The sequence below is a fragment of the Myotis myotis genome, unplaced genomic scaffold (assembly GCF_014108235.1).
Source record: "Myotis myotis isolate mMyoMyo1 unplaced genomic scaffold, mMyoMyo1.p scaffold_m19_p_6, whole genome shotgun sequence".
NCBI classification, from domain to species: Eukaryota; Metazoa; Chordata; class Mammalia; order Chiroptera; family Vespertilionidae; genus Myotis; species Myotis myotis.
This window is the reverse complement of record NW_023416368.1, coordinates 2,755,817-2,782,655: the sequence shown is the minus strand read 5'-3', so window position 1 is coordinate 2,782,655 and position 26,839 is coordinate 2,755,817. Positions and strand designations below refer to the sequence as shown.

General features: G+C 58.2%; 2 protein-coding genes across 5 annotated transcripts; both read left to right on the top strand.

Moving 5' to 3' along the window:
- Positions 1–836: 836 nt before the first annotated feature.
- CUNH7orf26 (chromosome unknown C7orf26 homolog) lies at positions 837–13,049 on the top strand. Of its 4 annotated transcripts, none has more exons than XM_036313400.1 (6): positions 837–1,303; positions 1,781–1,945; positions 4,580–4,745; positions 8,177–8,701; positions 9,725–9,764; positions 12,277–13,049. In XM_036313400.1, exons 1-6 carry the CDS (start codon positions 1,142–1,144, stop codon positions 12,476–12,478), a joined length of 1,260 nt encoding a protein of 419 aa, XP_036169293.1. In that variant the 5' UTR covers positions 837–1,141; the 3' UTR covers positions 12,479–13,049. The 4 variants fall into 4 exon arrangements, with proteins under 4 accessions (XP_036169293.1, XP_036169291.1, XP_036169292.1 ...); XM_036313398.1 differs by having other exon boundaries at positions 1,724–1,945; XM_036313399.1 differs by having other exon boundaries at positions 837–1,333.
- Positions 13,050–19,845: 6,796 nt separating this feature from the next.
- ZNF853 (zinc finger protein 853) lies at positions 19,846–25,516 on the top strand. Its single transcript, XM_036311871.1, has 2 exons — positions 19,846–19,969; positions 21,781–25,516. The coding sequence occupies exons 1-2, from the start codon at positions 19,885–19,887 to the stop codon at positions 24,012–24,014; spliced, it is 2,319 nt and encodes a 772-aa protein (XP_036167764.1). The 5' UTR covers positions 19,846–19,884; the 3' UTR covers positions 24,015–25,516.
- Positions 25,517–26,839: the final 1,323 nt, after the last annotated feature.

Below are 26,839 nucleotides of genomic sequence, written 5' to 3'. Positions count from 1 at the left end.
GCTGACCTCTTGTGGCCATATCCAGTATTTTCTGTCCTTTAAAAAAAATTTTATGGATTGGTTTTAGGAAGGGGGAGAGAGATGGACGGACAGACAGAAACATCAAGTTGTGGTCCCGCCTATTTAAGCATTCATTGGTTGCTGCTTGTATGTGCCCTGACCCGGAATCAAACCTGAAACTTTGGATTATTGGGATGAGGTTCTAACTGACCAGTGCCAGCTCTATTTTTAAATTCCTAACTAAGCACAAGTAATTCAGTGCAGAGGTGAGTGCTGGAAAAGACTCATCGAAAGTGCTGAGGGCTGTTGGGACGGGAGCGCCGTTGGGAGCAGGGTACCGAAGATCCCCTCCCCAGCCACTGAAGGGGTTGGGGAGTAGGAACTCGGGCAGAAACTGGTTGGGAGGCATCGTTTGACCGCGTAGCCCCTGGAGTTCAGAGCAGATACAATCTTTAAAGTGAATTCCTGAGGCTGAGCCCGTGCCCTGCGCTACCCACTATGCTTGTTGGTGGGAAAGGACGGTGAAATCACACGTGGAGGTTTGAACCCGGGCTGAGGGGGCGAAGGGAGCAGCCGTCTGCCGTCTTGCGAGAGGCGGGGCGGGGGGGCGCAGGACCCCATGAGCACCGGTGGCCGAGATACCGCCGGGCCGCTGCGGGCGTCAACCTGCGCGCCCCAGGCCCGGAGGCGGTCTCGCGGCGCAGGGGCGGGGCGGGGCCGGCGGGCGGGGCGGGGCGGGGCTGGTGGGCGGGGCCTGCGCACCTCCGGCCGCGGCGGCGCCCTTCCGCACCGCAGACATCGCCGCCAGGTGGCGCCCTCCCGAGGCTGTTGACCCCTGCGGGCCGCCGTCGCCGCGCTCGGCATTCCCCCACCGTTCGCCTCCGCGGCGTCGGGCTCCCGAGCTCTCGGCGGCGGCGCGGCGGTCGCACCCCTAGGTTCCCCGCTGGCGACCGGAGGAGATGGCCCCCTGAGCGGGCCCGAGCCGGGAGCGGCGGGCGGGCGGGCGCCGCGGCCCAGGCCCGGCTCGGCGGGCGGGGTGCGGGTCGCGGCCTCTTTGTCTCCAGGGCGGCGGGCGCGTCCGCGGGGCTCGGGGCGGAAGTCCCGCCGCGCTCGCGGCGCCCCGGACGGCGGCGGCCGCGCCATGAGCGACATCCGCCACTCGCTGCTGCGCCGGGACGCGCTGAGCGCCGCCAAGGAGGTGCTGTACCACCTGGACATCTACTTCAGCAGCCAGCTGCAGAGCGCGCCGCTGCCGCTCGTGGACAAGGGCCCCGTGGAGCTGCTCGAGGAGTTCGTGTACCAGGTGCCCAAGGAGCGCGGCGCGCAGCCCAAGGTGCGGCGGCTGGGCGGCCGGAGGGCACTGCGCCCTCTCCCCGTCGCGGCGGCGATGTTAGCCGGGCTCGCTCGCGCCGGTGGCCTGGCTCCTCCGCAGCCCTAACGACCTCCCCGGGTCCTGGGCATGGCTCCGCCGTGTGCCTGCTTGGCGCGGCGGTGACAGCCGTGCCGCCCTGGCGTTACGGAGACACCTTGAGGGCCCCGGGAGGGTGCGCAGTGCTGTGCAGTGGCCTTTCCTGGGAGTAACGGCAGAGGTGCCCTCCCTGGCACCGGGCTGCGGGGGGGGGGGGGGGGGCCGGGGAAGGGAGCGGCTGTGTTCTTACTGTCTGAATGAATGTGCATGCTGAAGCCAAGTGTCTCATCGCTTCTCCCGGGTTTGTTTTTATAGAGATTGAATTCACTTCAGGAGCTTCAACTTCTTGAAATCATGTGCAATTATTTCCAGGACCAATCCAAGGACTCTGTCCGGCAGATTATTTTCTCGTCCCTTTTCAGCCCCCAAGGGAACAAAGCGGATGACAGCCGGATGAGCTTGTTGGGGAAACTGGTCTCCATGGCAGTGGCTGTGTGTCGAATCCCAGTGTTGGAGTGCGCGGCCTCCTGGCTCCAGGTACTTCTCTGGGAATAGCCTCCTCCCCAGGCCCGGGGAGAAATGTTCAATTAATTGGGTTTCTTGAGAGGCCTTTGCCGCCTGCTGTCTGTCTGCTTGATGTCAGTACCCCGTATGCTCATGCCCCGGGCCTATCTTTACATACAAGTGGTAACCATTCTTGAGAAAACAGTAGCTTGTGATGGAACATTAATTTCAAAAAGAAAGGCTCTGTCTTTGGAACAAGTGAAAAATCCCTTTTCTTAGTTGAAAGTGATAGGTGGGGTTGTGAACACTGCTCCGCATGCAGCCTCAGAGATAGGATTTGGTTCTTTGAGATCATTACGCGTCATTGTGGCACCTTTGCTTGTCTTCTATACAGTTAGGTCCGCCGGCATGGGTGTTGTCTGCATTGTCCTAGGATGGCATCACAGAGTGGATGGCTGTTCTAACGGAGAGGGACATAAGAGCTTTCCAGAGTGTTTTTATTTATTTACTTTTTAGAGAGAGAGCAAGGGAGAGGGATAGAGAGATAGAAACATCGACGAGAGAGAAACATCATCGGTTGGCTGCCTCCTGCACTGCCGCCACTGAGGATTGGGCCCGCAACCGAGGTACATGCCCTTGACCAGAATCAAACCTGGGACCCTTCTGCTGATGCTCTATCCACTGAGCAAAACCGGCTAGGGCTCTAGAGTGTTTTAAATATCAAAGGAAAAGTGTCTCTTTACAGTTGATGTTTTGTTAGATGGTATTTCGGAAGATACGTTTTGTTTTCCTTTTTTGTTACTTAGGGTCTTTGAGAATTTGATAATCTACTTAGAGTAATTATTAACAGATTTTTAAAAAATGTATTTTTATTGATTTCAGAGAGGAAGGGAGAGGGAGAGAGAGAGATAGAAACATCAATGATGAGAGAGAATCATTGATTGGCTGCCCCCTGCACACCCCTCACTGGGGATCAAGCCTGCAACCTGGGCATGTGTCCTTGACTGGAATCAAACCCAGAACCCTTCAGTCCGCAGGCCACTGCTCTGTCCACTGAGCCAAACCAGCTAGGGCTTAAGTGAGATTTATTAATATTCTCAGCGATGCTAACAGAATTTATTGCATTCAGTTTCACAAACCTGTTCATTCCCAAGTTCTTGAAATGATTTTTAACAATTGTATTTAAATATTTTCCTTGTAACCTTTTTTTAAAAATCCTCACCCAAGGATATGTTTTTATTGATTTTTTGGAGAGAGAGAGAGAGAGAGCAACATCTATGTGAGGGAGAGACATCAATTGGCTGCCTCCTATATCCACCCCAACTGGGGATTGAACCTGCAACCTAGGTGTGTGCCCTGACCCAAATCAAACTCGGCAACCTTTTGGTGTATGGGGTGACGCTCCAACCAACTGAGCCACCGGGCCAGGGCATCTTGTAATCTTTCTTATCATTAAAATTTGTCTAGCGAGCCCTGGCTGGGTAGCTCAGTTGGTTGGAGCATCGTCCTCATACGCCAGGGTTGTGGGTTCGATCCCCGGTCAGGACACATACAAGAATCAACCAAGTGGAACACTAAATTGATACTTTTTTCTAAAATTAATTTTTAAGAATTTTGGCTAGCAAAAAGATACATTTTTGTTTTTTGGGGTTTTTTTTGTAGTACACAGGCAAATCTCAGTGGAGTCTGTGCCTTAAATCTCATCAGTATGATTTCTGGGGCATCTGAATTGATCATGTGCGCTGTCTTTAACCTTAAGATTACCTCTAGCCCTTAGCCTAGTGAAGTCAAGCTTAGCCTTTTGTGACCATCACAGGATTTTCTCTCTCTCTCTCACGGCGCAGTCGTGCTGGCATTCTGGCAGCAGGAGAGCAGATCTGAACAGCAGGACGGGGTCTCCGTGGTCTGGGTCGGGGTTTGCCGCACTGGGAGGGGCTGCAGCCTCCTCCTGAGGAAAGGCAGAGGTGGGTGGTGCGGTGTCGTGGGCAGAGTTTAGCCTGAATGGACCGTCTGGCCCGCTGTCTCCATGCAGTTTGCCCTGGAGGCCACGATGGGGCCTGGGACTGTGGCGTCCCCGGCAGCCGGTGAACGTGGCAGTACTCACAGATCGGCGTCTGAGTGCGAGGGAGAGGGCCGGGGCGGGTGGGGGTGTAGGGCTGGGGAGTGTCAGGGAAGCCGTGGGAGGACAGAGCTGTGAGAATGGAGCGGCCGCTCTCACCCCTGAGGTAGTTCCCAGACTCTCCGGGCCCTTTAGGCGGTAGCAGCCGTTCATTTTCACCATTGGAGTCTCAGCTGCAGGTTCACAGAAGGTGTCAGAAATGATGTTTCCCTAAGGAAACTTCGAAGCAAGGGCCGGCAGGCCTTTGACGGAGAGGGCAAGAAAATATATATCTTAGGCTTTGCGGATCTTGCCGTGTCTGTCACAGCAGCCTAGACAGTAGGCGAGCCTGTCGCAGGGCTGTGTCAGGACCACCGCGTTCACAGCAGCCGAGGGGGTGCAGTTGGGCTGCGGGCTTGAGTTTGCCAACCCCTGCGGCAGAGCAAGCCCTCCCGGTCCTTGCCCGCTGGAGGGTTCTGCCAGGGCTGGGGGCCGGTTTCACCAGATGTGCGCAGCTGCTGGTCGCCAGCCCGCGACCCCCGTGGTCACGCACTGTGGCTTCTTTGCAGCGGACGCCCGTGGTCTACTGCGTGCGGCTGGCCAGGGCCCTGGTGGATGACTACTGCTGCTTGGTGCCCGGCTCCGTGCAGACGCTGAGGCAGATCTTCAGCGCCAGCCCTCGCTTCTGCTGCCAGTTCATCACCTCCGTCACCGCGCTTTACGACCTGTCGTCAGGTATGTCGCTCACCTTGACTCCCCGGTGGATGTTCGCCCCTTCTGCCCTTCCTCCCTCCTGTCCACACTCACAGGTATTTTTCCCTGAGCTTTTGAGTTTGTTGCCAACGTCAAGTGCGTAAGCACGTGCTTCCTCAGAACAGGCCCTTCACTTACATAACCACGACATCATGGCCGCACCTGAGAACGGAGTATCGTGAGGACACAGGTGGCTGCCTCTCAGATGGCCTGTGTCAGACCTCCCTGATGGTCTCATTATGTCTCCGGTAGCCTCCTCTCCCCCTGGGGGTCGGGAGAACTCAGGAGCATGCATCGCACGGAGCCGTCATGTCGCTTTGGTCTTTAAGTCTAGAACAGTCCCCAGCGGTTAAAAACATGTCTTAGGGCACTGACTGTTTAAAGAGCTCGGGCCTGTTGTTTTGCAGAATGTCCCTCAATTTGGATTTCTTTGTTTCCTACTGAGAAGATTCAAATGAAACATTTTTGGCAACGGGCCTTCCTCAGTGTGATGTGTCCTCAGTGCCTCGGACTAGGAGGTGGGCCCTCGGGCCTGCTCTCGGTGAGGTTTTTATTTTTATTTTTAATATATTTTTACTGATTTCAAAGAGAGGAAGGGAGAGGGAGAGAGAGATAGAAACATCAATGATGAGAGAGAATCACTGATCGGCTGCCTCTTGCACACCCCACACTGGGAATCGAGCCCACAATCTAGGCGTGTGCCCTGAACGGGAATCGAACTGTGACCCCCTGGTCCATAGGTTGATGTTCAACCACTGAGCCACACCAGCCGGCGTGGTGAGGATTTAGAGATTTCCTTAGCAAGATGCCAGGAGAGATCCTCAGGTGGCCATTAGATGGCATTTGACTTCAGCTGGAAGAAGCCCTTGTCCTTGTGGTCAGATTTTATGCGGTCAGACTGGTGGATGACTACTGCTGGATTTTATGTGGTCAGATTTTATGTGGTCAGACTCCCAGTAAAGACACCCAATAAATAGCTTCCCAGCTCTGGTTGAATTGGGGCAAAAGCTGTGGCCCTGATTTCCACTCGGGGCAGTTAGGGCCTTGCCCTGGTGAGCAGCTTGCTCTGCAGAGCTGCTCAAAGCCGATTTTCTCTTCCAGGTTCCTGCTCTGCTCTTGGCTCTTGCCCTCAAGGACTGACAAACAGTCTCCATTAAAAAAAAAAAAGAAAAGAAAAGGAAGTTATTGATTTGAAAGAGGGGGAAGGGAGAGGGGGAGAGAGAGAAACATAGATGTGAGAGAGAAACATCGATCGCTGACTCTTGCACGCCCCCTCTGGGAGATCGAGCCCACAACCGAGGCATGTGCTCTGACCAGGAATCGAACTGATGAACTCCTGGTGCCTGGGATGATGCTCAACCAATTGAGCCACACCGGCCAGGGCAGCTGTCTGTTATCTTGATCTAGTAGCTAATAGCTGTTAGTAGTTGGGAACACTATTCAGGGCTTTGCTTTCCATTAGGAAAGATTTAGTTAAACCTAGTTTACCGCTTCCTAGTTGCCCTTTTAGTCTTCAGTTATTCTAGGCCAGTGGGTCAGCAAACTGGGGCTCGCGAGCCACATGCGGCTCTTTGGCCCCTTGAGTGTGGCTCTTCCACAAAATACCACATGCAGGCACGCACGTATAGAGCAATTGAAACTTCGTGGCCCATGCACAGAAGTCGGTATTTTGTGGGAGAGCCACACTCAAGGGGCCAAAGAGCCGCATGTGGCTCGTGAGTCACAGTTTGCCGACCACTGTTCTAGCCCAACAGGGACAGAAATTGGCCTTAGTATTAGGAAGGGGTTGACTAACATGGAAAAAGAAATGACGTTCAGAGAACACCACTAACGTTCTAGAATGGATGTGGGCCATGGTCTTTTTCTCTCAAGCCAGCTTGCCAGGCCGGCATGTCAGTACGCCGTTCTGTGGAGTGTGATTGACATGAAAAGCTGTGCGCACTGAATGTGTGCAACTGCTGAGTTGGAGAAGCGGGAATCCCCGGCGCACAGCGGCAGCCCTAGAGGGCTGGGCCCGGGCTCTGCCATCAGAATGGCGAAGCTGCTGCCCCGGGCGCTTCTGGGGGCAGGAGAGATTCCCGGGGAGTCAGTGCCTTCAGGGCCACCCAAAGGGAGGAGCTCCCCGAACCCAGCAGGACCTCTGAGGCTCGAATGGAGCTGAGAGCTCAGGTCTGTGCGTAGGAAGGTCCTAGGGATTATGCACTCGAGTGCACACATGTACACACAGGCTCACACGCGTACCCCGCCTTCAGGTTCTCAGAGGCGCCCCAGCTTAGGTCGGGTGCTGGGGGGGAGGAGGGAGAGCGTATGCCAGAGAAGTGAGTGTGAGACTGGTGTTTCCCAGGCAGGAGTGTCTCGGGGGGAATTGGGGATCACACACAGGGTCGCCCACTGTTTATGTTGTCACATAAGAGTCATAGGCAGCTGCTCCCTGCTGTTGCCATCACTTCATAGCAGAAGGAATCGGACTGGGGGGGTGGGGTACGGTGGCGTAACACCCAAACACAGGCAGCATCTCAGGGAGAAAGCCTCGGAGCCTTTCACCGACGTCTCCCCACCCCCACACCCTTGTCTGGCTCTGGCGGGGCTCTGTCCTGAGCTGAGGGGAGCACAGCCCACTCCCTGCACAGCCACGGAAGGGTATCGCACACCGATCCCAGAGCCGCTGACCCCAGGGCCACGCCGTGTGGCCTCGTTAAGAGCCGGGCCACCTGGGGTCAGGTCTGGGCCCACCACATGCGTTTGATGAGTCCTGGGGAAATTAGCATCGCTGTGCCTCAGTTTCCTCTGGGGTTGTTTGAGGGTTACATGTGTTCATCTGTGGAAAGGAATTAGACAGTTGCTGGGAACATTGCAAGCCCAAAGTCAATATCAGCGTTTGTTTTCATTGTTCTTCTCTAAGCCGTAGAACGCGCCAGGTCCTAGAGTCACAGGAGGTCAGGCTGTCGCTTAGACAGGGAGCTGAGGTGGCCCTTGGCAGCTGACATCACTGGCTGATCTCTGCTCCTCGAAGGCCACCGTAGCTCATGTGCCTGGAGGAGACGCCAGCACCACAGCAAAGTGTACTCTCCAGGGAGGGGTGAAGTGTGGTGTGAAGCTTGGACATGAGAGGTGTGGAATTTGATTTAAAATGAAACACGGAACGAACTTCCCTCAAGGCGGTGGAGTTCTCGGGAATTGCCAAGTTCACGAGTATTTCTGAGCCCTGCCTCGGCCAGGCGGTCCTGATACTAAGGCAGGAGTCCCAGCCCTCGTGGAGGGGATGTCCAGGGAACGGGACAGAAAACAGACGAGCAGGGAAGTAGATAATGTGGGTGTGGGGTGATGAGTACCGTGAACCTAGGGCTCCACCCCGCTCCGCCCACCTCTGTCCCTGGGGCCGGAAGCCCTCCTGACCTGGCGTGTCTTTGCAGACGACCTCATCCCGCCGCTGGACTTGCTCGACATGATTGTCTCCTGGATCTTTGAGGACTCGAGGTTGATTCTCATCACCTTTTTAAATACTCCGATTGCAGCCAACCTCCCAATAGGGTTTTTAGAGCTCACCCCGCTCACTGGATTGATCCGCTGGTGTGTGAAGGCCCCTCTGGCTTATAAAAGGAAGAAGAAGCCCTCCTTGTCCAATGGCCACGTCGCCACCAAAGCCGCCCCGGACTCGGCAGGGCTGGACAGGGACCCCCACCTCCTGTACTCCAAGCTGCACCTCAGCGTCCTGCAGGTGCTCATGGTGCTGCAGGTGCACCTCACCGAGAAGAACCTCTACGGGCGCCTGGGGCTCATCCTGTTCGACCACATGGTCCCGCTGGTCGAGGAGATCAACCGGCTGGCGGACGAGCTGAACCCCCTCAACGCCTCCCAGGAGATCGAGCTCTCCCTGGACCGCCTCGCCCAGGCCTTGCAGGTGGCCATGGCCTCCGGAGCCCTGCTGTGCACGAGAGGTGGGTGGCTCCCTGCCTAGGCCTTCCTGGGGGAGGGACACCACAGTCCACCCCACAGAACACAGGGGCTCCTGGGCCAGTACCGAGCGCTGCCTCTTCTGGAACTTCCCGTTAGTGAACGGGGGAGGAGGGGGGGGACTCGGGACATCCCCAGGCAGAGCACTGTGACCTGATGTCGCTGTGGCTCCTGGCCATCGCTGCCAGGACAGGTGTGAGAGCTGAGTATCTTTCCTCTCAGGCAAGCTTCTCTTTCTGCAGAAGATTCCCTTTAATTCCTTTTTTATTGAGGCATAATTTACATGCAGTAAAATGCATAGATTGAAATGCATAAAGCATTCTCCTCCCCTGTTTTAAGATTCCTTAATTCTGCATTTTAGTGCTTGATGGCTCTCAGGCGAATGGGCCTGTGCTGATGACACACCTGTGTTTGCCCTTTTTTTTTTTTTTTTTTTTTGGTTATTAATTCCAGAGAGGAAGGCAGAGGGGGAGAGAGAAACATTGATGTGAGAGGGAAACATGGCTCAGTTGCCTCCCATACGCGCCCCAACCGCAGATCAAACCTACAACTTGGATATGTGCCCTGACCAGGAATCGAACCAGCAACCTTTGGTGTTCGGGGCGACACTCCAACCAACGGAGCCACACCGGCTAGGGCTGTGCTCCCCTTTGAACCGTTGGCTCCCAGAAGCTGCCCGTGTCCCCAGGCTGTGGTCTCTGGTGACGGGTGTCCCTCTTATCAGGCTCTTGCCCTGGACGGCTGATCTGCCCGGGGAGAGCCCTGCCTCAGGGCCTTTCCAGCTTCGGACGTTGCCGATACAGCTGCCACTCCCTAAGCGAGAGAGTCTATTTGGGGCCCGTTTGTTAAAGCAAACGCTGAGGAAAGAGAGAACAGCTTCTGAACGATGCCAGGGAACTGGAGTATCGGGCAGCGTTGCCGTCTCACTGGCCCCTCAGCAGCCGCCAGAGAACATTCCATCCTGTTTTCTCCGTCCGTGCCTTAACGACCTATCTCCTTGGTTTCAGATGACCTGAGGACCTTGTGCTCCAGGCTCCCCCACAATAAGTAAGTGTCCTCTCAAGACTTCGGGTCGGGTGGGGGTGGAAGGGGGGTGCGGGGCAGGGTGGACCCCTGTCCTGGCCCGCAGGCTCCAAAGCTTCTGGATATAAGGAGGCCCTTAAGGACTGATGATAAGCGGGGACAGATGTGAGGACATAACCCGCCTGCGAGGAAGGCCGAGTCAGGGTCAGTCAGAGATGAAGAAGGCGAAAGGTGGTCATCGTGCCAGAGTCGAGGAAAGAAGCCGGAACCAGCTGAGAGCGTCACGCTCGCTCCGCGCTGTGCGTCCACAGCTTTGCGGTGATGTTGGTGCGCGATGCCGGTGACGCTGAGCCGGGTCGCCCTTTGGGAAACGGTGCAGAGCCACCGCCCTCGGGCACAGTGTGTCGGTCAGGCCAGCGCCTGGGCATCCTGCGGCACTGCCGGAGCTGAGCGTGGTTCTGTCTAGTTGGCTGTGGTGCTTGGGTCGTCTCTGCCTGGCTCTGAGCCTCGGTGGACCCCCTTGTAAAATGGGGGCACTGACTCAGCTGCCTCCTGGGGTTGTAGTGAGGACCAGGCGGGGTGACACTTGTGAATGTCTTAGCATGGCCTGCGCCACCTGGGACTCTGCATAATGGTGGTGGTTGTCCTTTGGGGAAGCAGTGATCCTGGGGTGGGAAGCAGGAACTGTGGTCGCACAGCTTCTGGGAAGAATTCCCGCCTCGCTGCTTCCTCTCAGGGTGACCTCAGGCAGGTTCCCTACCTCCCACCGCCTCCCTTCCCTGTCAAGTCCAGAAAGACTGTTCCAGCCGCATGTCCTGCCTCCCAGTGGGAGCACTGGGAGCAGTGCTTGTTTTGTTGAGTATCTAAGAAGGGTTAGCTGCCGTCACTTTTACTGCTGTTTCCATAATTTAGGGGCTCTACTTAATCTAATTAATTTCACCGACTCTAAGAAGCAGAAGTTATGCACAAAAATGTTTCATGCAAATGCAGTGTTATTAGCAGAAACCTGGAGGCCACCTGACCTCCGACGGGCGGGCTGCGCAGTGACTGTGTAGTGTTACACTGGATTAGGCAGGTTTCCCCTGAGGTCGTCATTGTGGCCACGGCTGGGGGAGGGTTACCTCAGGATGGAACATTGTATCCCCCAAAAGCAGACACTGTGGCAGCTCACTGCAAAAGGTTTCTAATGTGTCTAGTTCGGCGGTTCTCAACCTGTGGGTCGCGACCCCTTTGGGCGTCCAACGACCCTTTCACAGGAGTTGCCTAAGACCATCGGAAAACACATATAATTACATACTGTTTTTGTGATCAATCACTATGCTTTAATTATGTTCAATTTGTAACAATGAAAATACATCCTGCATATCAGATATTTGCATGATGATTCATAACAGTAGCAACATTACAGTTGTGAAGTAGCAACGAAAATAATTTTATGGTTGGGGGTCACCACAGCATGAGGAACTGCATTAAAGGGTCCCGGCATTAGGAAGGTTGAGAACCACTGTTCTAGTTGAAAGCAGAGGCCAGGCTGGGAGCAGGAGGGAGCAGAGCCAGGAGCAGGCCTGTCCTGGAGGGGGCGGCCTGAGACGGCTTTCCAGTGGCCAGGAGTTGGTCCTTTGAGGCTGACGGCGTGGGGCTGAGGTCTGGCAGCTGGAGGTTAAGGAGCTCTGCTGATCCTGCTGGGCGAGGAGAATGAAGTCAGACAGGATGAAACTGGTCAGAGGAAGAAACCCGTCAGGGTGTGTCAGGAGGGAGTGACATTGAATTCGGGGGGCAGAGGATTTCCGGGAACAGAGCAAGGAGAACGCAGCTGGAGGAGGTGCTCGGCACCTCGGGCTTGGGGGTCACTGAGGGTGGAAGGGGGCCTGGGTGGGGTGGGAGGGGACGCCCCTGAGGCCTGGGAGTGAAGGAGCCAGTGGCTAGGGGGTGGGAGTGGGGAGGGAGTGGCCCCTGCAGGGGTCAGGCTGGGTCCCTCCTGTCCAGAACTCTGGGTGTCCGGGAGCCCGCTTTTGTGTCGTTAAGAAGGACTCTGAGGACGCTGGCCTGCTGCCTGCTTGCTGCAGCCTCGGTCACGACGCCCCTAAGTGTAGACAGTTGAGGCTGAAGGCAGGCACCGAGGCTGCCCCTGTGGACTGCAGCCCCTCCCCCTGTCCTGGACCCGCCTCCTGGGCATCTAGGGTTTCTCAGGTCCCTCCTCCGTATTGTCACCTTGTCACATGCAGGGTCCTGGCTTTTCCCCTGCTGGCCCTTCCTCTCTTCTCTGCCCCGTCCCAGTCTCATCCTGTCACCCCCTCCTGCTCCTCCCCAGCCACAAACCACCCTCTGTCTCCCTGTTCTGTTTCCCCGTCTGGGAACCTGCGTGTTCTATACCCGCCTCCGGTGCCTCTCGGTGCCTGTGTGAGGGCTGTGTGTGGCCAGGCCTCTCTCCCGCCTCCCCATGACACCAAGTCCAGGGGCCAGGGCCAGCCCAACACCGCGTGGCAGATGCCGCCATCTGGGATCCGCGTGCTAACCCTTCTCCTTGTGTTCGCAGCCTGCTGCAGCTGGTGATCTCGGGGCCCGTGCCACAGTCGCCCCACGCAGCCCTCCCCCCAGGGTTCTATCCTCACATCCACACGCCACCGCTGGGCTACGGGGCCGTGCCTGCCCACCCCGCTGCCCACCCCGCCCTGCCCACGCACCCCGGGCACACCTTCCTCTCGGGCATGGGGTTTCCATTCAGGCCCATCCGCTAGGCTGACCCCACCAACGCCGAGCGGCACCGTGCCTTCCACGCCTGGGCGGAGAGCCTTCCAGAGCGGTGCGGCCGTGAGGAGGGCCTCGGGAGGCGGCCAGCGGCCCTTGCTCACCAGCACTGTCCGGGGCAGGAGATCTGTGACATCGCAGCCCAGGCGCCTCCTACCTGGCTGCGTTGGTGAGAGTCCAGATGGACAGACGAAAGGAAATGAATGTGTCCAGCCCTCCACGGAGCCACGCGGGCATCTTTCAGAGATGCCATCCCGAGCGCCTGCTGTCTAGTGTGTCCGGGGACACGGGTGAGCGAAGCAGCGTTTGCACGTCCACTTGTCCGCTTCTTTCCTGTGATTGGGGTGTGCTCCTGCCGTAGACACGGGCCACGCCGTAGACACGGGCCACTCCATATCTCCGTGAGCTCCCGGCCGAACCTGTGGTCTCCAGCTGACGCCGGCACCTGGCGCCGTTCGCGGGAACCTGTGGCGGTTGCCTGTCACCAGTGAAAGGGGCATCTCTGTTCCATTGGGGTCTAGTTTTCTTTCATATGTTCAAATAAATCTTTTCTAAACAGCTGTGTAGGCTTTATGGACTGTGTTTTAAGAACTTATCAGCGTGAGCTGAAGCGGCTTCCTCCCCAGCCCCACGACCCACGATCAGGGTGAAGAGGGTGGATACACTGCCAGCCGCTCCTTTTGACTGAAACCAGAAAGGCCCGTTCTTTTGTGTTCAATTCCATTACCCCTGTTTCTTGTTTATGGATAAACCCGCTGGGGCCAGAGCAGGACGGAAGGAAAGCACTTGCTCTTGGTGAGACACATCCACTGCCACTGGCTGGGTTTGGAATTTAATTCTGGCACCAAGTGCTCCTGAAAGGACAGAAGCCCCCATGGCTACTAAGGCCGAGGATATTCAAGCTTCATCTAGGGCAGCGGTTCTCAACCTGTGGGTCGCGACCCCTTTGGCAGTCGAACGACCCTTTCACAGGGGTCCCCTAAGACCATCCTGCATATCAGGTATTTACGTGACGATTCATAACAGTAGCAACATTACAGTTCTGAAGTAGCCACGAAAATAATTTTATGGTTGGGTCACAACATGAGGAACTGTATTTAAAGGACCACTGATCTAGAAGGTTGTCCAGAAGGTTGTTTGGCTGTCCAGTCTAATTAGCATATTATGCTTTTATTATTATAGATGGTGTGGAGCAATGCATACCACTGGCCTCCTCACCCATGATCTGCTAATTCAACCCCTGAAGCTAGAAAATAGTAGTTTTGATCCCCATTTGGGAATTTTTGAATACAGAGGGCAGATGGGAAGTTTTAGTGAGGGAATTTGCACACCCAGTTTACTCAAAGTGTGCAATTCGGTGATTGTCAGTATACTTTCAGAGTTGTGCAACCATCACCACTGTCTATTTTTATTTTTAAGAAATTAAATATTGTTGAAAGTATCTGGTTTTTCCCCACTGACCCCTTCTAATCTGCCCCACCCCCCACCCCAGGCCTTCACCACCCTATTGTCTGTGTCTGTGGGTTATGACCACTATCTACTTTAAAACGTTTCATCATCCCCAAAAGAAACCTCACGGTCAGTAATCTCACCCCCTCTCCTCCCAGCCCCTGGCAACCATCTGTCTTCTGTCTGCATGGATTGGCCTTTTCTGGCCATTTCGTATACACAGTCCTGCGACGCGGTCATTTGTGTTCGGCTTCTTTCACTGAGCACCATGCATTCAAGGTTCCTCGGGCTGTGGCAGCGTCAGTCCTTCATGACTTTTTCTTTGAATCCTCGTGGAGGATATGCTTACTGATTTTAACGAGAGGAGAGGAAGGGAGAGAGAACTATTGATGTGAGAGAGAGCATTGATCGGCTGCCTTCCAGAAATGCCCCAGTTGGGGATCGAACCCACAACCTAGGTATGTGCTCTGACCAGGAATCAAGCCTGCGACCTTTTGGTGCACAGGACAATGCTCCAATCAGCTGAGCCACCCGGCCAGGCAGCACTGCCTTCCTTTTAATGGCCAAGTGAGACCATTGTGTGGACATTCACCCATTCATTAGGAGATGGACACTGGAACCTTTGGCTTTTATGAGTGATGCTGCTACAAACAAGGTTATGTTCCAATTCTCTTGGGTGCGCACACCCACACACACACACACACACACACACACACACACACATTTACATGGAAACACTGTGTACAGTATTTTTAAAAAATATATTTGTATTGCTTTCAGAGGGGGAGAGAAGCATCCTATATAATAAAAGGGTAATATGCAAATTGACCCTAACAGCAGAACAACTGGTTGCTGTGACACGCCCTGACCACCAGGGGGCAGACACTCAACACAGGAGCTGCCCCCTGGTGGTCAGTGTACTCCCACAGGGGGAGCTCCGCTCAGTGACAGTGGTGGGAGCCTCTCTGCCTCCTTGGCAGCACTAAGGATGTCCGACTAACGGCTTAGGCCTGCTCCCTGTGAGGGCTCCCAGGCTGCCAGAGGGATGTCTGACTGCCAGCTTAGGCCCGAGCGGGCCTAAGCTGGCAGGTGGACATCCCCCAAGGGGTCCCGGACTGCAACAGGGCACAGGCCGGGCTGAGGGACCCCCCTGAGTGCACGAATTTTTGTGCACTGGGCCTCTAGTCAATGATAAGAGAGAATCATCAATTGGCAGCCTTCTGCACACCCGCTCCTGGGGATTGAGCCTGCAACTGGGCATGTGTCCTTGATCGGAATCAAACCCGGGACCCTTCAGTCTGAAGGCTAGTGCTCTATCCAGTGAGCCAAACTGGCTAGGGCCAGTATCTTTTAATACGGAAAATTCAGAAATAGTGTGAATAGCCATCAGCAGAGGACCAGCCATTCCCTAAGGACCCGGCAGGTTATGGCAATGGGTGAAGGTTCCAGAATTAGCCACCAGGGGGAGCTGGGCACTTTGCTTAGCTGGAGAGCACCTGGATGGTTGCTGTGCCTGGCACCCGGACCCAGGTGAGTGCTGCCAGGACCTCCGTTTTCAGGAGAAGATGGACATATATTTTTAAGCTGCATTTTCTAGACTTTAAAATGCTACCCGTGGTGTTAGAAGTCAAGAGGAGGGTGGAGGATGGGTAATAATCAGAAGAGGCTGCTTCATGCGGTGACACGAGTGTGTGCGGTTTGTGTTGATTGATGTACGCTGATGCACACTTTTCCACATGCTGGCACACGTTAATAAAAATGCCCTCCGCCCTGGCCGGTGTGCTCAGCGGTTAGAGCAGCGGCCCGCAAACCAAAGGGTTTCAGGTTTGGTTTCCAGTCAAGAGTGTGTACCTGGGTTGCAGGTTCAATCCCTGGCCCTGACCAGGGTGTGTGTAGAAGGCAACCAATTGATGTGTCTCTCTTGCATTGATGTTTCTCTCTCTCTTCCCCCCTCCCACTCTCTCTAACAATCAATGGAAACATCCTCAGGTGAGAATTAACAAAAAGGAAAAGAAAAAAACACAGAAATCTTCCAGCTGCTTCAAAATGCAGTGTTTTAATGGCACCTGTGCCTTCAACTGAGGAAATGATGTTCAACATCATCAAGAGTTTTTAAAATGAAAACTAGCGCAGCCAGCATGGCTCGGGGGTTGAGCACCGACCTATCAACCTGGAGCTCATGCTCCGATTCCCAGCCAGGGCACATGTCCAGGTTGCAGGCTCCATCCCCAGTAGGGGGCGTGCAAGAGGCAGCGGGTCAATGATTCTCATCATTGATGTTTCTATCTCTCCCTCTCCCTTCCTCTCTGAAATCAATAAAAATACATTTTTTTAAAAAAAGAACTTATGAGGAGAAAAAGTCTATTACATTTATGCATGTTTATCATTTCTGTTGCCTTTTCTCCAATTCCTGAAGTTCCAAACTTCCCCTTGGTGTCCATCTGCATCTCTCAAAGTGGGATGTCAATAGATGCCACCTAGAAAGTGTCAAAGATGCCACCTAACCACGTGACAGCACCATTAGCACATTCATCGGAAACAGCGAGACGGCAGGAGAAATGGGAGTGGACTCAGAAGTTAAGAGATATGTCTGTTGCAGCGAAAGCCACATAGAACCATTGGACTTACTCAACTAGGTATATGTGTCACCTTGAAAAAAGGTAAAGGGAAGGAGAGGAGGAGAAAGGGTGGCTGGTGTTTGAGCTGGGAGCCCAGGTGTGGGCAGGAGGAAGACTCCAGGGAAAATGTATGTTGGGGAAGACACTTTCCTGTGATTTGCATCATGGGAAGGCGAGCAACCAGTCCAGCGAAGGAAGCAGAGCCTGCACAGGAGGCAGAGGGGGGAGCCCAGGCCCTTCTAGAACTCCTGGCGGCCACCAGACAAGTGTCCAGTGCTGCCTAGACGTGTAGCAAGATGAGGGATTGGTGACATGGAGGTCACTGGCGACACTAAAGGGGGCTGTCTGGTGGGGTGATGGGGTGGAGGCCAGGTTGGAGGGGGGGAGAGGGGGGGCAGATGGGGATATGGACAGAACCACGAGGGGACATCTTTCCAGGAAGAGGGGCCGCCAAGGGCAGGACAGAGAGGGGCTGTGTGTTTTCAAGTTGGGAGAGGCTTGTCGCAGTTAGAACGCAGCAGGGGGCGCGGGGGGGGGGGGGGGAGATTCCAGGAGGGGATTCTCTCATCCTCCGGGTCTCCCAGGAGCCAGGAGGAGGCAGAGGTAGCTGGCTCGCCCTCCCAGGCGCAGGAGGGAGGTGCTCACTCATCCTTGGGCGCCTGGCGCGCACAGCGCTGTCCCACCCACAGGTGGAAGGTAACCATTTGCCTCAGCTTACCCGGCTGAGGGAACCCAGCTGTTTCCACCTCCAAAGCTGGACGTCTGGGCTGCCCTCGGCCCCCCAGAGCCCCTACTCTGCTGGCGAAGTCACCCCTCAGAGAGGCAAGCTCTTCAGGCACCGGCCGATGGGGAAGCCCCCGCGGGGTGCCTGTGAGGCCAGAAGAGCCCAAAGGTGGACCAAGGAGGCCCAGTGCGCGTGAGGAGGGAGGCGCTGTGACCACGAGGCTCCGTCCCCCGCAGTGGGCATCCCCCCACTCCACCCAGGAGCAGTCTCTACCCCGGATCTTTGGGTGTCAGAGACTCTGAGATGTAATGAGAACTCGGGATCAGCGAGGTCTGCCCGAGGGCAGTGCCGCCAGGTGATGGGACCCTGAGACTGGCAGGTGAGGCCTCCGGAGGAGTGCGTGACGCAGGCAGGAAGCAGCTGGCGCCTCGGGGAGAGAGACCTGGGGAAGGGAGAAGGAGGGGGGCGGTGGGCAGCGGGAGGGGCGTGGACGGAGCCTGACCACCGGCGAGCACACTGGAAAGGGACGGGGGTCCGGAAAGGGACGAGCTTAGGTCGCCAGTTCATGAGGGCGGCCCAGCCCTCGGCGCAGGCTGGCACACCCTCCCCGCCTCGCAGGCCTGCCCTCGCGCCCCGGGGTCCAGGCGGAGGTCCGTGGTGTGGACGCGGAAGCCCCTGCAGAGCTGATGCGCCTGGATGCGGCCCTCTCACACACTCAGGGTCATCTCATTGAGAGCTGACTGACCACCACTTAGACCCGGGCCGAGGCGCCCTGAGGCCGGGAGCCCCACCCCCACCGCCACCCACACCGCCATCCACACCCCCACACACCCCCACACACACCCCCACACACCGCGCAGCGCCTCTCGTTCTGCAAGCCCCGCGCGCAGCCACCGCCGGTCGCCAAGCCCCGCGCGCAGCGCCTCTGTCGCCAAGCCCTGCGCTCAGACGCGCGCGCCCGGGGAGGCGGCGGTGCGCACTGCTCCCCACACCGTGGGGTCCCCGCCGCGCGCACCCCGCCGCGGGGGAGCTGCCGGGCCGAGAAGGGTTAAGCCCACCGAGCTCGTGGCGGCCTAGAGTGGCGGCGGCGGGGGCCGGGGCGCGGGGGCGCGCGGGCGGCGGGCGGGGGACAGGATGCGGATGCCGGGGGTACTTCCTGTGCCGGCCCCCGCCACCCCCGCCCCGGCCCGGCCGCTGCCCGCACGGACCGACGCAGGCCGGCCGGACGCACGCTCGGGCGAGTGGGCGAGCGAACGGGGACCCCCGCCCGGCCGCGCCGCCCGCCCCCCGCCCGCGGCCCGCGGTATCCGGGCACCTGTGGCGGCCGGCGGACCCCCGCCGGACCCGGACGGGCCCCGGGCTGAGCCGAGACCGGTGTCGCCCGGCCCCTGCCGACCTCAGCCCGGCCACCCCGCCTGTCCGCCCCGGAGCTCGGAGCCGTGGCGCGCGCGAGGGTCCCGCCGGGCCAGCCCTGAGCCGGCGCTGGGTCCAGGCTGTCTCCTCCCGCCCGCGCCCCAGGGAGCCGACACCAACTTCTGCTCTTGAACTCGGCGCTGCCCCTTCCTTTGGCCCAGGGCGACCTCGGCAGCCCTGACAGCGGCCGACCCTCCCCGGTGCCCAGAAAGGCTCCCGGGTGCCCTTGCGCCTCCCCGGCTCCCGGATGGAGGCGCCTCGGGAAGGAGCCGGCTGAAGGCTCTCCACCTCCCGGCGCGGCTGACCACACCTCCCCGCCAGGCCGTGCAGGCCGCGGGAGCAGCAGGAAATGCCGCACCAGGTGAGGCGGGAGGCCAGCGGGGCGAGCCGGCGCTTCTCTTCAGAGCTTTCGGCTAAGACGGCTTGGGCTCCAAAAGGCTATTGGACCTGGGGTCATCCTGATCCAGGGGAGGGAGGACTGGATGTGGGGACCCCTCTGCACGGCGGGGAGGACTCCGAGAGGCAAGAACCCCGCAGACCTCAGGAGCCCGATGCGCAGGGCCAGGGGCAGCCGGCCGGCCACGGCTGGTAGCTCTGGAAGCTGCCTTCCGTGGAGCTGAGCCGGCACCAGGACACAGGTGGCCGGGACCCACGGCCTCTGGTCACCTGGGGACGCCGGGTGGATCCGGCCAGAGGCAGGAGACCAGAGTGAAGAGAGTTGTCAGGGCTTTGAGCAGGGCAGGGGGCCTGAGCTGGACAAGTCTGTTTCCTGCAAACTTCCCTCAGGTCCCTGTGGGGGTCCGGTTCCCACCCGCCTCCCCTCCCCTCCCCTCCCCTCCCCTCCCCTCCCCTCCCCTCCCCTCCCCTCCCCTCCCCTCCCTACCCTTCCCTCCCCCCCCCCACAGGAGGAGCTGGGCAGGGCTGTCCCAGGCACGAGGCCCGTGAGCTCCCGCAAACATCAGGGAGGGGGAGGACCGCTGACCTCTGTGCCGAGCACCTCCCTTTCCCAGCTGCAGACGCCGAACCTCCTTTCAACTGGGGTGGAGCTGTAGCTCTGGGGGGCTGACTCCGATCTGGGGGTTCCCCCGCAGTCAGTGCCGGGGCTGGGGCTCACAGCACCACTGCCCCCTGACAGCTTCCTTCCTTCCTCTCAGCACAGCCGGCTCCCGGGAGTCTTCGTCTGACCGCCAGGATGGAGCTGGGGCCGGCGCCCAAGACCTTCGCGCTGGAGCCCCGGTGTCTGGAAGATGGGGGCGCAGGGCCTGACACCCTCTCAGGTGAGGGGCTGGGTGACTTCTGACCTAAACCAGGAGACGGTCCTCAGGCCCCCAGCCCCAGGCTGCTGGGCGCGGAGAGGGGCCTGGAGGGCAGCGGGCAGCGTACTCTCTGGAAGGGCGCCCCCTGGTTATTAGGAATCATTTCCTAGAAGGATTATTATTTCTTGGTTTCATTAAATCAGTATCTTCCTGGGAAAGTGACCAGAAAGCAAAATTTTATAAATCAAACCTCTGCTTCCCATTCGAAAATGAACATGTGATGGTGAGGGCAGACTCGGGGATGGAGAAGGCCTCTTAGGTCTCTGCCAGCCCAGTAGGGGCTCACAGTGAGGCCCTGCCTGAGGTCGCAGTGCAAGGGGTGACCCGGCCGGAGTGGGCCCTGGTCAGCAGGGCTTCCGCTCCCCTGGCTCCTCGCCGGGCTGTGCGTCTGTCCTCTCCGTTCTCAGGCTCCCCGGAGAGGGTTTGTCTCCTCGATGGAGACACTCGGAGGTTAAGGAACTGGCCGGTCCCCATGTTCACGTGGGGCTGTGAGTGCGTCCTTTCCCTTCCAAAACCCCAGCCTCAGACACTTCCGGTCTTTAGGCTGTTTCAGATGGAGCTGGTTGTAGCCTTGACACTTCCAAACTGGCTGTGAGTTTGCAAACTAGTTCCCAGCCCACAGGGCGAGGGACTCTTCAGGTATCTTCCATGTGCCAGGGCCTGTGCCAGGGCGCGTCCTGCTTCCCCAGGAAGCTGGCAGGGTGGGCATCCTTAAGCCATTTACAGACAAGGGCGCTGCGCCTGCAGGAGGCTGGACAGCTGCTAACTCACAGGGCGGAGGGGAGCCCTCAGGACTCAGGACTTCCCACTGGAACCTCGTGTTCTTGCTGGAACTTTAGTTCCTTGTAGAAACCACGTGTGGTAGCACTTCCAGGCAGCTTTACAGAAATTCCTTCCTATTTACAGAGAAAGCAAGTTTCATTCGTTTCAGGTGTGACCCTAACCGAGGTCAGAGTGCAGCGTGGGCTTGGAATGGCTGGCTCACTGATTCCCACGGGTGATGACTAGGCACCAGGATTTCTTGGGAAATGGTGGGGAGCCCGGGCACCCATGTGGTGTCACTGCCAACCCCCAAGCATGGAGCCTATGGGGAGGGGGAGCAGCCCAGAGAAGGGGTCAGGGACTAGGGTCCAGAGTGACGTGACTTTCAGTCTTTGAGGTGCATTTTTAAAAATATATATTTTTATTGATTTCAGAGAGGAAGGGAGAGGGAGAGATAGAAACATCAATGATGACAGAGAATCATTGATCGGCTGCCTCCTGCACGCCCCCTACAGGGGATGGAGCCCGCAACCTGGGCATGTGCCCTTGACAGGAATCAAACCCGGGACCCCTCAGTCTGCAGGCTGACGCTCTATCCACTGAGCCAAAAGGGCCAGGGCTGGGGTGCATTTTTAAGTCAACCCTCACCTCTGGGCATTTCAGTTTCTGCCATGCTTCCATTGTCACCGATCCAGGGCTTTTGGGTCCCTCCTGAGGGTCTGGACCAGAGAGCTGCCTCTAGAGCAGTGGTTCTCAACCTTCCTAATGCCGCGACCCTTTAACACAGTTCCTCATGTTGTGGTGACCCCCAATTTCATTGTTACAAATTGAACATAATTAAAGCATTGTGATTAATCACAAAAACAATATGTAATTATATATGTGTTTTCCGATGGTCTCAGGCGACCCCTGTGAAAAGGTCGTTTGACCCCCAAAGGGGTCGCGACCCACAGGTTGAGAACGGCAGCTCTAGAGCTTTCTCTCCTGACTTCCTGCCATGTCCCCTCCAGGTGGCGGCGGTGGGAGTGAGAGCCAGGAGGAAGAGGCTCCAGAGAGGACCAGCCCACCACAGTCAGTCATCTCAGTCCCAAAGTGGGTCAAGAGCACCAAGGAGGCCCAGCTGGCACAGCAGGAGCTGCAACCACAGCGGTTAGAACCGCAGCCAGAGCTGCAACAACCGCCACAGCAAGAACAGCGACGACAGCCGCAGCCACAGAACCAGCCACCGGGACGCCGGTCAGCACTGCAGCCACCGCAGCAGAATGGACAAGAACAGCTGCAGGAACGACAAGAAAAACACCAACCCCGGCAACATCTGCGACCGAAGTCACGGCTGCCACCGGTGCAACAGGTGCAGGAGCAGCAAGCGCCGCCGCCGCAGCGAGGACTCCAGGAAGAACCCCGGCCTGTGCCACCTGAGCCCCCGAAGCCACAACTACAGCTGGTGCAACCGCAGGAAGAGTCACACGCGCAGCAAGGACAAGAGCAGCAGCAGTTGGAGCAACAGCAGGAACGGTCAGGACAGCAGGCACAGCTCCAGCAGCAGCAGCAGAAGCAAGGCCAGTCACAGATACAGGCACAGCTCCAGCAGCAGCTGTTGCAGCAGCAGCAGCAACAGTTACAGCAGCAGCAGTTGTTACAGCAACAGCAGCTGCTGCAGCAGCAGCAGGAACAGTTACAGCGGCAGCTGTTGCAGCAGCAACAGTTACACCAGCACCTGCTGCAACAGCAACAGTTACAACAGCAGATGTTGCAACAACAACAGTTACAGCAGCAGCTGTTGCTGCAGCAGCAAGAACAGTTGCAACAGCAGCAGCTGCAGCGCCGTCCACTGGAGCCAGAGGAGGAGGAGGAGGTGGAGCTGGAGCTCATGCCAGTGGACATGGAGTCGGAGCAGGAACTGGAGCAGCAGCAGCAGGAGGTCCAGCGGCAGCAGGAGCTGGAGCGACAACAAGAACAGCGGCAGCTGCAGCTCAAACTGCAGGAGCAGCTGCAGCAGCTGGAGCAGCACCTGCAGCAGCAACAGCAGCTGGAACAGCAGCAGGAGATGCAGCTGGAGCTGACCCCCATGCAACCTGAGCTGCAGCTGGAGCTGGTGCCCACTGCGGGGGCAGGCCCGGCTTCAAGACCTGGCGCCTCGGGACCTGTCATGGTGGGCCCCCCGGGCTATGTGGTGCTGCAGGAGCTCATGGTGCTGCCAGCCGGCGCCCCGCTGCAGCCAGCTGTGGCTCCACTGCCGCCGGCCGTGGCCCTACCGCCACCAGCCGTGGCCCTACCGCCATCAGCTGTAGCCCTACCGCCACCAGCTGTGGCCCCCCTGCCTCCAGCCGTGGCCCTACCGCCACCAGCCGTGGCCCCCCTGCCTCCAGCCGTGGCCCTACCACCACCAGCCGTGGCCCTACCGCCATCAGCTGTAGCCCTACCGCCACCAGCTGTGGCCCCCCTGCCTCCAGCCGTGGCCCTACCGCCACCAGCCGTGGCCCCCCTGCCTCCAGCCGTGGCCCTACCGCCACCAGCTATAGCCCTGCCGCCACCAGCTGTAGCCCCGCCGCCTCCAACCGTTGCCCTGCCAGCCATGGCCCCGCCGCCGCCTCCGCCACTACCGCCACCGCCGCCACTGCCACCGCCCGCCGTGGCCCCACCGCCACTGGCCGTGGTGCCCATCTCAGGCCCCGCGGGTAGCGCCGCCCTGACACCAGCCCGGCAGCGGCGCCGGCGGCGCGCCCGGGATCGGCCGACCATCTGCGGCGAGTGCGGCAAGGGCTTCAGCCGCAGCACCGACCTGGTGCGGCACCAGGCCACGCACACGGGCGAGCGGCCGCACCGCTGCGGGGAGTGCGGCAAGGGCTTCTCGCAGCACTCGAACCTGGTGACGCACCAGCGCATCCACACGGGCGAGAAGCCCTACGCCTGCTCCTACTGCGCCAAGCGCTTCAGCGAGAGCTCGGCCCTGGTGCAGCACCAGCGCACGCACACGGGCGAGCGGCCCTACGCCTGCGGCGACTGCGGCAAGCGCTTCAGCGTCTCGTCCAACCTCCTGCGCCACCGGCGCACGCACTCGGGGGAGCGGCCCTACGCGTGCGAGGACTGCGGCGAGCGCTTCCGCCACAAGGTGCAGATCCGCCGCCACGAGCGCCAGCTGCACGGGGCCGGCCGCGCGCGGGGCCTGGGGCTGCTCCGCACCACGCGCTCGGCCGCGGGCGGGCTGCGCACCGGGCAGGTGGCCGGGGGCAAGGCTCCGTGAAGGGAGGAGCCGGCTCGTCTGGTTGGGACGTCATGGCCCGCTCGCTCTGGGGCACTTTGGGATATCCTGGAATCGCGCGTGGAAAAGGCTTCCGTCTTTCCTCAGAATCACCTGCGGGAGGGACACGTTCACCCTCAGAAACGCTCCGCGAGAGAAGCCAGCGTGTCTGGCACCGCACAGATGTTGCACGTCAGCTCACACACAGGCACACATCGCACTGGGTACCGGAGGCCGCCAACGTGCCAGCTGGGCACATTGGATTCTGAGATGAGAGCCACCCGAGAAAACTTTCAGGGGCCCATGGGACCGTCCGTTGGCACGGATCGAACACTAACCAGGGGATCAAACATACCCGGTAAAATGCACGGGAAAAGGACTTGACCCGGTGAAAATTACTTCAAGGAAATAGAGGAGAATGGCCACTTGTCTGCACCAGCAGAAGGCGGATCAAGGCGCGACAAGTCCTCAGTGGCGTGTGCCCTGAAAATACTTTCTCCAGTGAAATTCGTCAGGGTGGCTAGAACCCCGACTTCAGCGTGTGTGTTCTTGAACACAGGGTCGGAGTGCCCGCTGGGCCAATGTGCAAATGCCAGGAAGTCCTGCTCTGGGCGGGAGGTGGAGCCTTTCCTCCAGGGCCGCCGGCTCCTCGCCAGCGTGGGAGGGAAGCTGTAGCCTCTGCTGTGTGTCCCCGTGTCCTCTTTTTAAAAGAAAAAAAATGTTTTTATTGATTTCAGAGAGGAAGGGAGGGGGAGAAAGGGATAGAACTTCAATGAGGAGAATCATTGATCAGCGGCTGCCTCTTGCACGCCCCCTACTGGGGATGGAGCCTGCAAACCGGGCATGCGCACTGACCGGGAATGGATGTGACCTGGTTAATGGCCAATGCTCAACCACTGAGCCACACGGGAGGGGCAGTGCCCTCTTGAATAGAAGCCTATGGCTGAAGCAGAGGGCATTCTGGGAGAGCTGTCCAAGGTCCAAGGGAGTGATCCCCCTGGAAAGAGCTCTGGGATTCCCTCCTTTCCCTGCAGGCCTGTAGCTCTAGGCTTCTCAGACGTTTGCCCAGCAGCTGAGGTTGGGGTTAGGGCCCTGGGGCACGGGGTCTCCTGGGCCAGGCTGTGCAGGGGGCTGGACTGAGCAGACCTGCCTCATCATTGGGGGTCCAGGGAGAATGTTGGGGACAAGGACTGAGACATCAAAAATGCCCTTTACATTTACAGAATCATCTGGGGGTCGCTGATGTCCATGGGAAGGCAGGCGGGTGGGGAGGCTGCCCCCCACTGCCGCCCCCAGCGCTGCCTGCTCCTGGCGTCCTGTCCTACCTGTGGCTGCGTGTGTCCTGCCCTCTTTCCTCCCGGCTTCTCCTTTACTAACACAACCTGCTACGTTCCACAAACGTGTTGGTAGGTGAGAAACAGAAAATAAACAAGTGGAGAAACGCATTGTCCTATCTGTGTATTTACCTCTGAAATTTTTTTTTTAATCCTCACCTGAGGATGTTTTTCCATTGATTTTTAGGGAGAGGGAAAGACAGACAGAAACATTGGTGTGAGAGAAACATATTGATCGGTTGCCTCCTGCATGCACCCCGACCAGGGATGAGAGCCTGCAACCAAGGTATGTGCCCTTGACTGGAATCAAACCCTGGACCTTTTGTTCCGCAGGCTGACGCTCTATCCACTGAGCCACACTGGCTAGGGCTTGCCTCTGAGTTTTGTTTTGTTTTTTTTTTAAATATATTTTATTGATTTTTTACAGAGAGGAAGGGAGAGAGATAGAAAGTCAGAAACATCGATGAGAGAGAAACATCGATCAGCTGCCTCCTGCACATCTCCCACTGGGGATGTGCCCGCAACCCAGGTACATGCCCCCGACCGGAATCGAACCTGGGACCTTTCAGTCCGCAGGCCGACGCTCTATCCACTGAGCCAAACCGGTTTCGGCTGCCTCTGAGTTTTGTAGAACATTTCCTGGTTGCCCTAGATGTCAGGAGCTCCTCACCCAGACTCTTCCTTCCAGCTGGAGCCCTGGGCTGGGGTGGGCTTACTCAGTGAAACCCTCACGGGAGAGCTGAGGACCATGGCAGAGCTGGGAACTGAGGGGAGAGCTGGGGACCGAGGGGAGGCGCTTGAAGAGGCCATTTTGGCATCTCCTGAGGACAAGCCTCGACTCAGTCCCTCCCAGTTAATAGTTTCCCTGTCCCTGTTACGTGTCTGTGAACCGCCTGGGGAGGCATATGGAAATGTGCTCATGCAACAGCTCACCGGCAGCGTCAGGTGCCTCGTTTCAGCGCTGCCTGCCGTGGTGCGTGTGGGGGGATGGGGGGAGGAGGCTGTCAGTCCCCCGCCATTGTCGTGAAGCCCGGTCTGCGTGTCAGCCTTCCTGTGGCTCGCCAGCCGGGACACGGACATGGCAGGCACGAGGCCTCGGGGCCTGTGGGACTCAAGTCCAGGATTCTTCGGAGGCGCCTCCCTCTGTCCCGACCACCTGGGGTGAGCACTGCCTCGCGGGCTGGCCTGAGCTGGACAGAGCTCACCCCATGTGGCTCTCAGATGTCTCCTCCTATAGGAAGCCCTCCTGGGCTCCTCCTGGGCTCTCAAATGGGTGGGGGGCTGGCAAGGAGCCTGGCACAGAGGGGTGGTGACTGGTGTCCCCACCCAGGCCCCATGTGCCCAGCGTGGGAGCGGGCAGGGCACTGTCATGAGGAGACTCGTGCAGTGAGGCAGGAAAGTGGTGAGAGCACTGTATCCCCCACCCGGTGCCATCGGGGAAGAGGCCTCAGGAGAGAAGCGGACCAGGTTCTGAATCCGGCAAGGCCAGGTGGG

Coding starts and splice junctions, on each gene's coding strand:
- CUNH7orf26 (XM_036313397.1), top strand. CDS start 1,142: ATGAGCGACATCCGCCACTCGCTGCTGCGCCGGGACGCGCTGAGCGCC. Junction 1,334..1,723: donor AGCGCGGCGCGCAGCCCAAG/GTGCGGCGGCTG, acceptor TTGTTTTTATAG/AGATTGAATTCACTTCAGGA. Junction 4,746..8,176: donor GCTTTACGACCTGTCGTCAG/GTATGTCGCTCA, acceptor GTGTCTTTGCAG/ACGACCTCATCCCGCCGCTG.
- ZNF853 (XM_036311871.1), top strand. CDS start 19,885: ATGGAGCTGGGGCCGGCGCCCAAGACCTTCGCGCTGGAGCCCCGGTGT. Junction 19,970..21,780: donor AGGGCCTGACACCCTCTCAG/GTGAGGGGCTGG, acceptor TGTCCCCTCCAG/GTGGCGGCGGTGGGAGTGAG.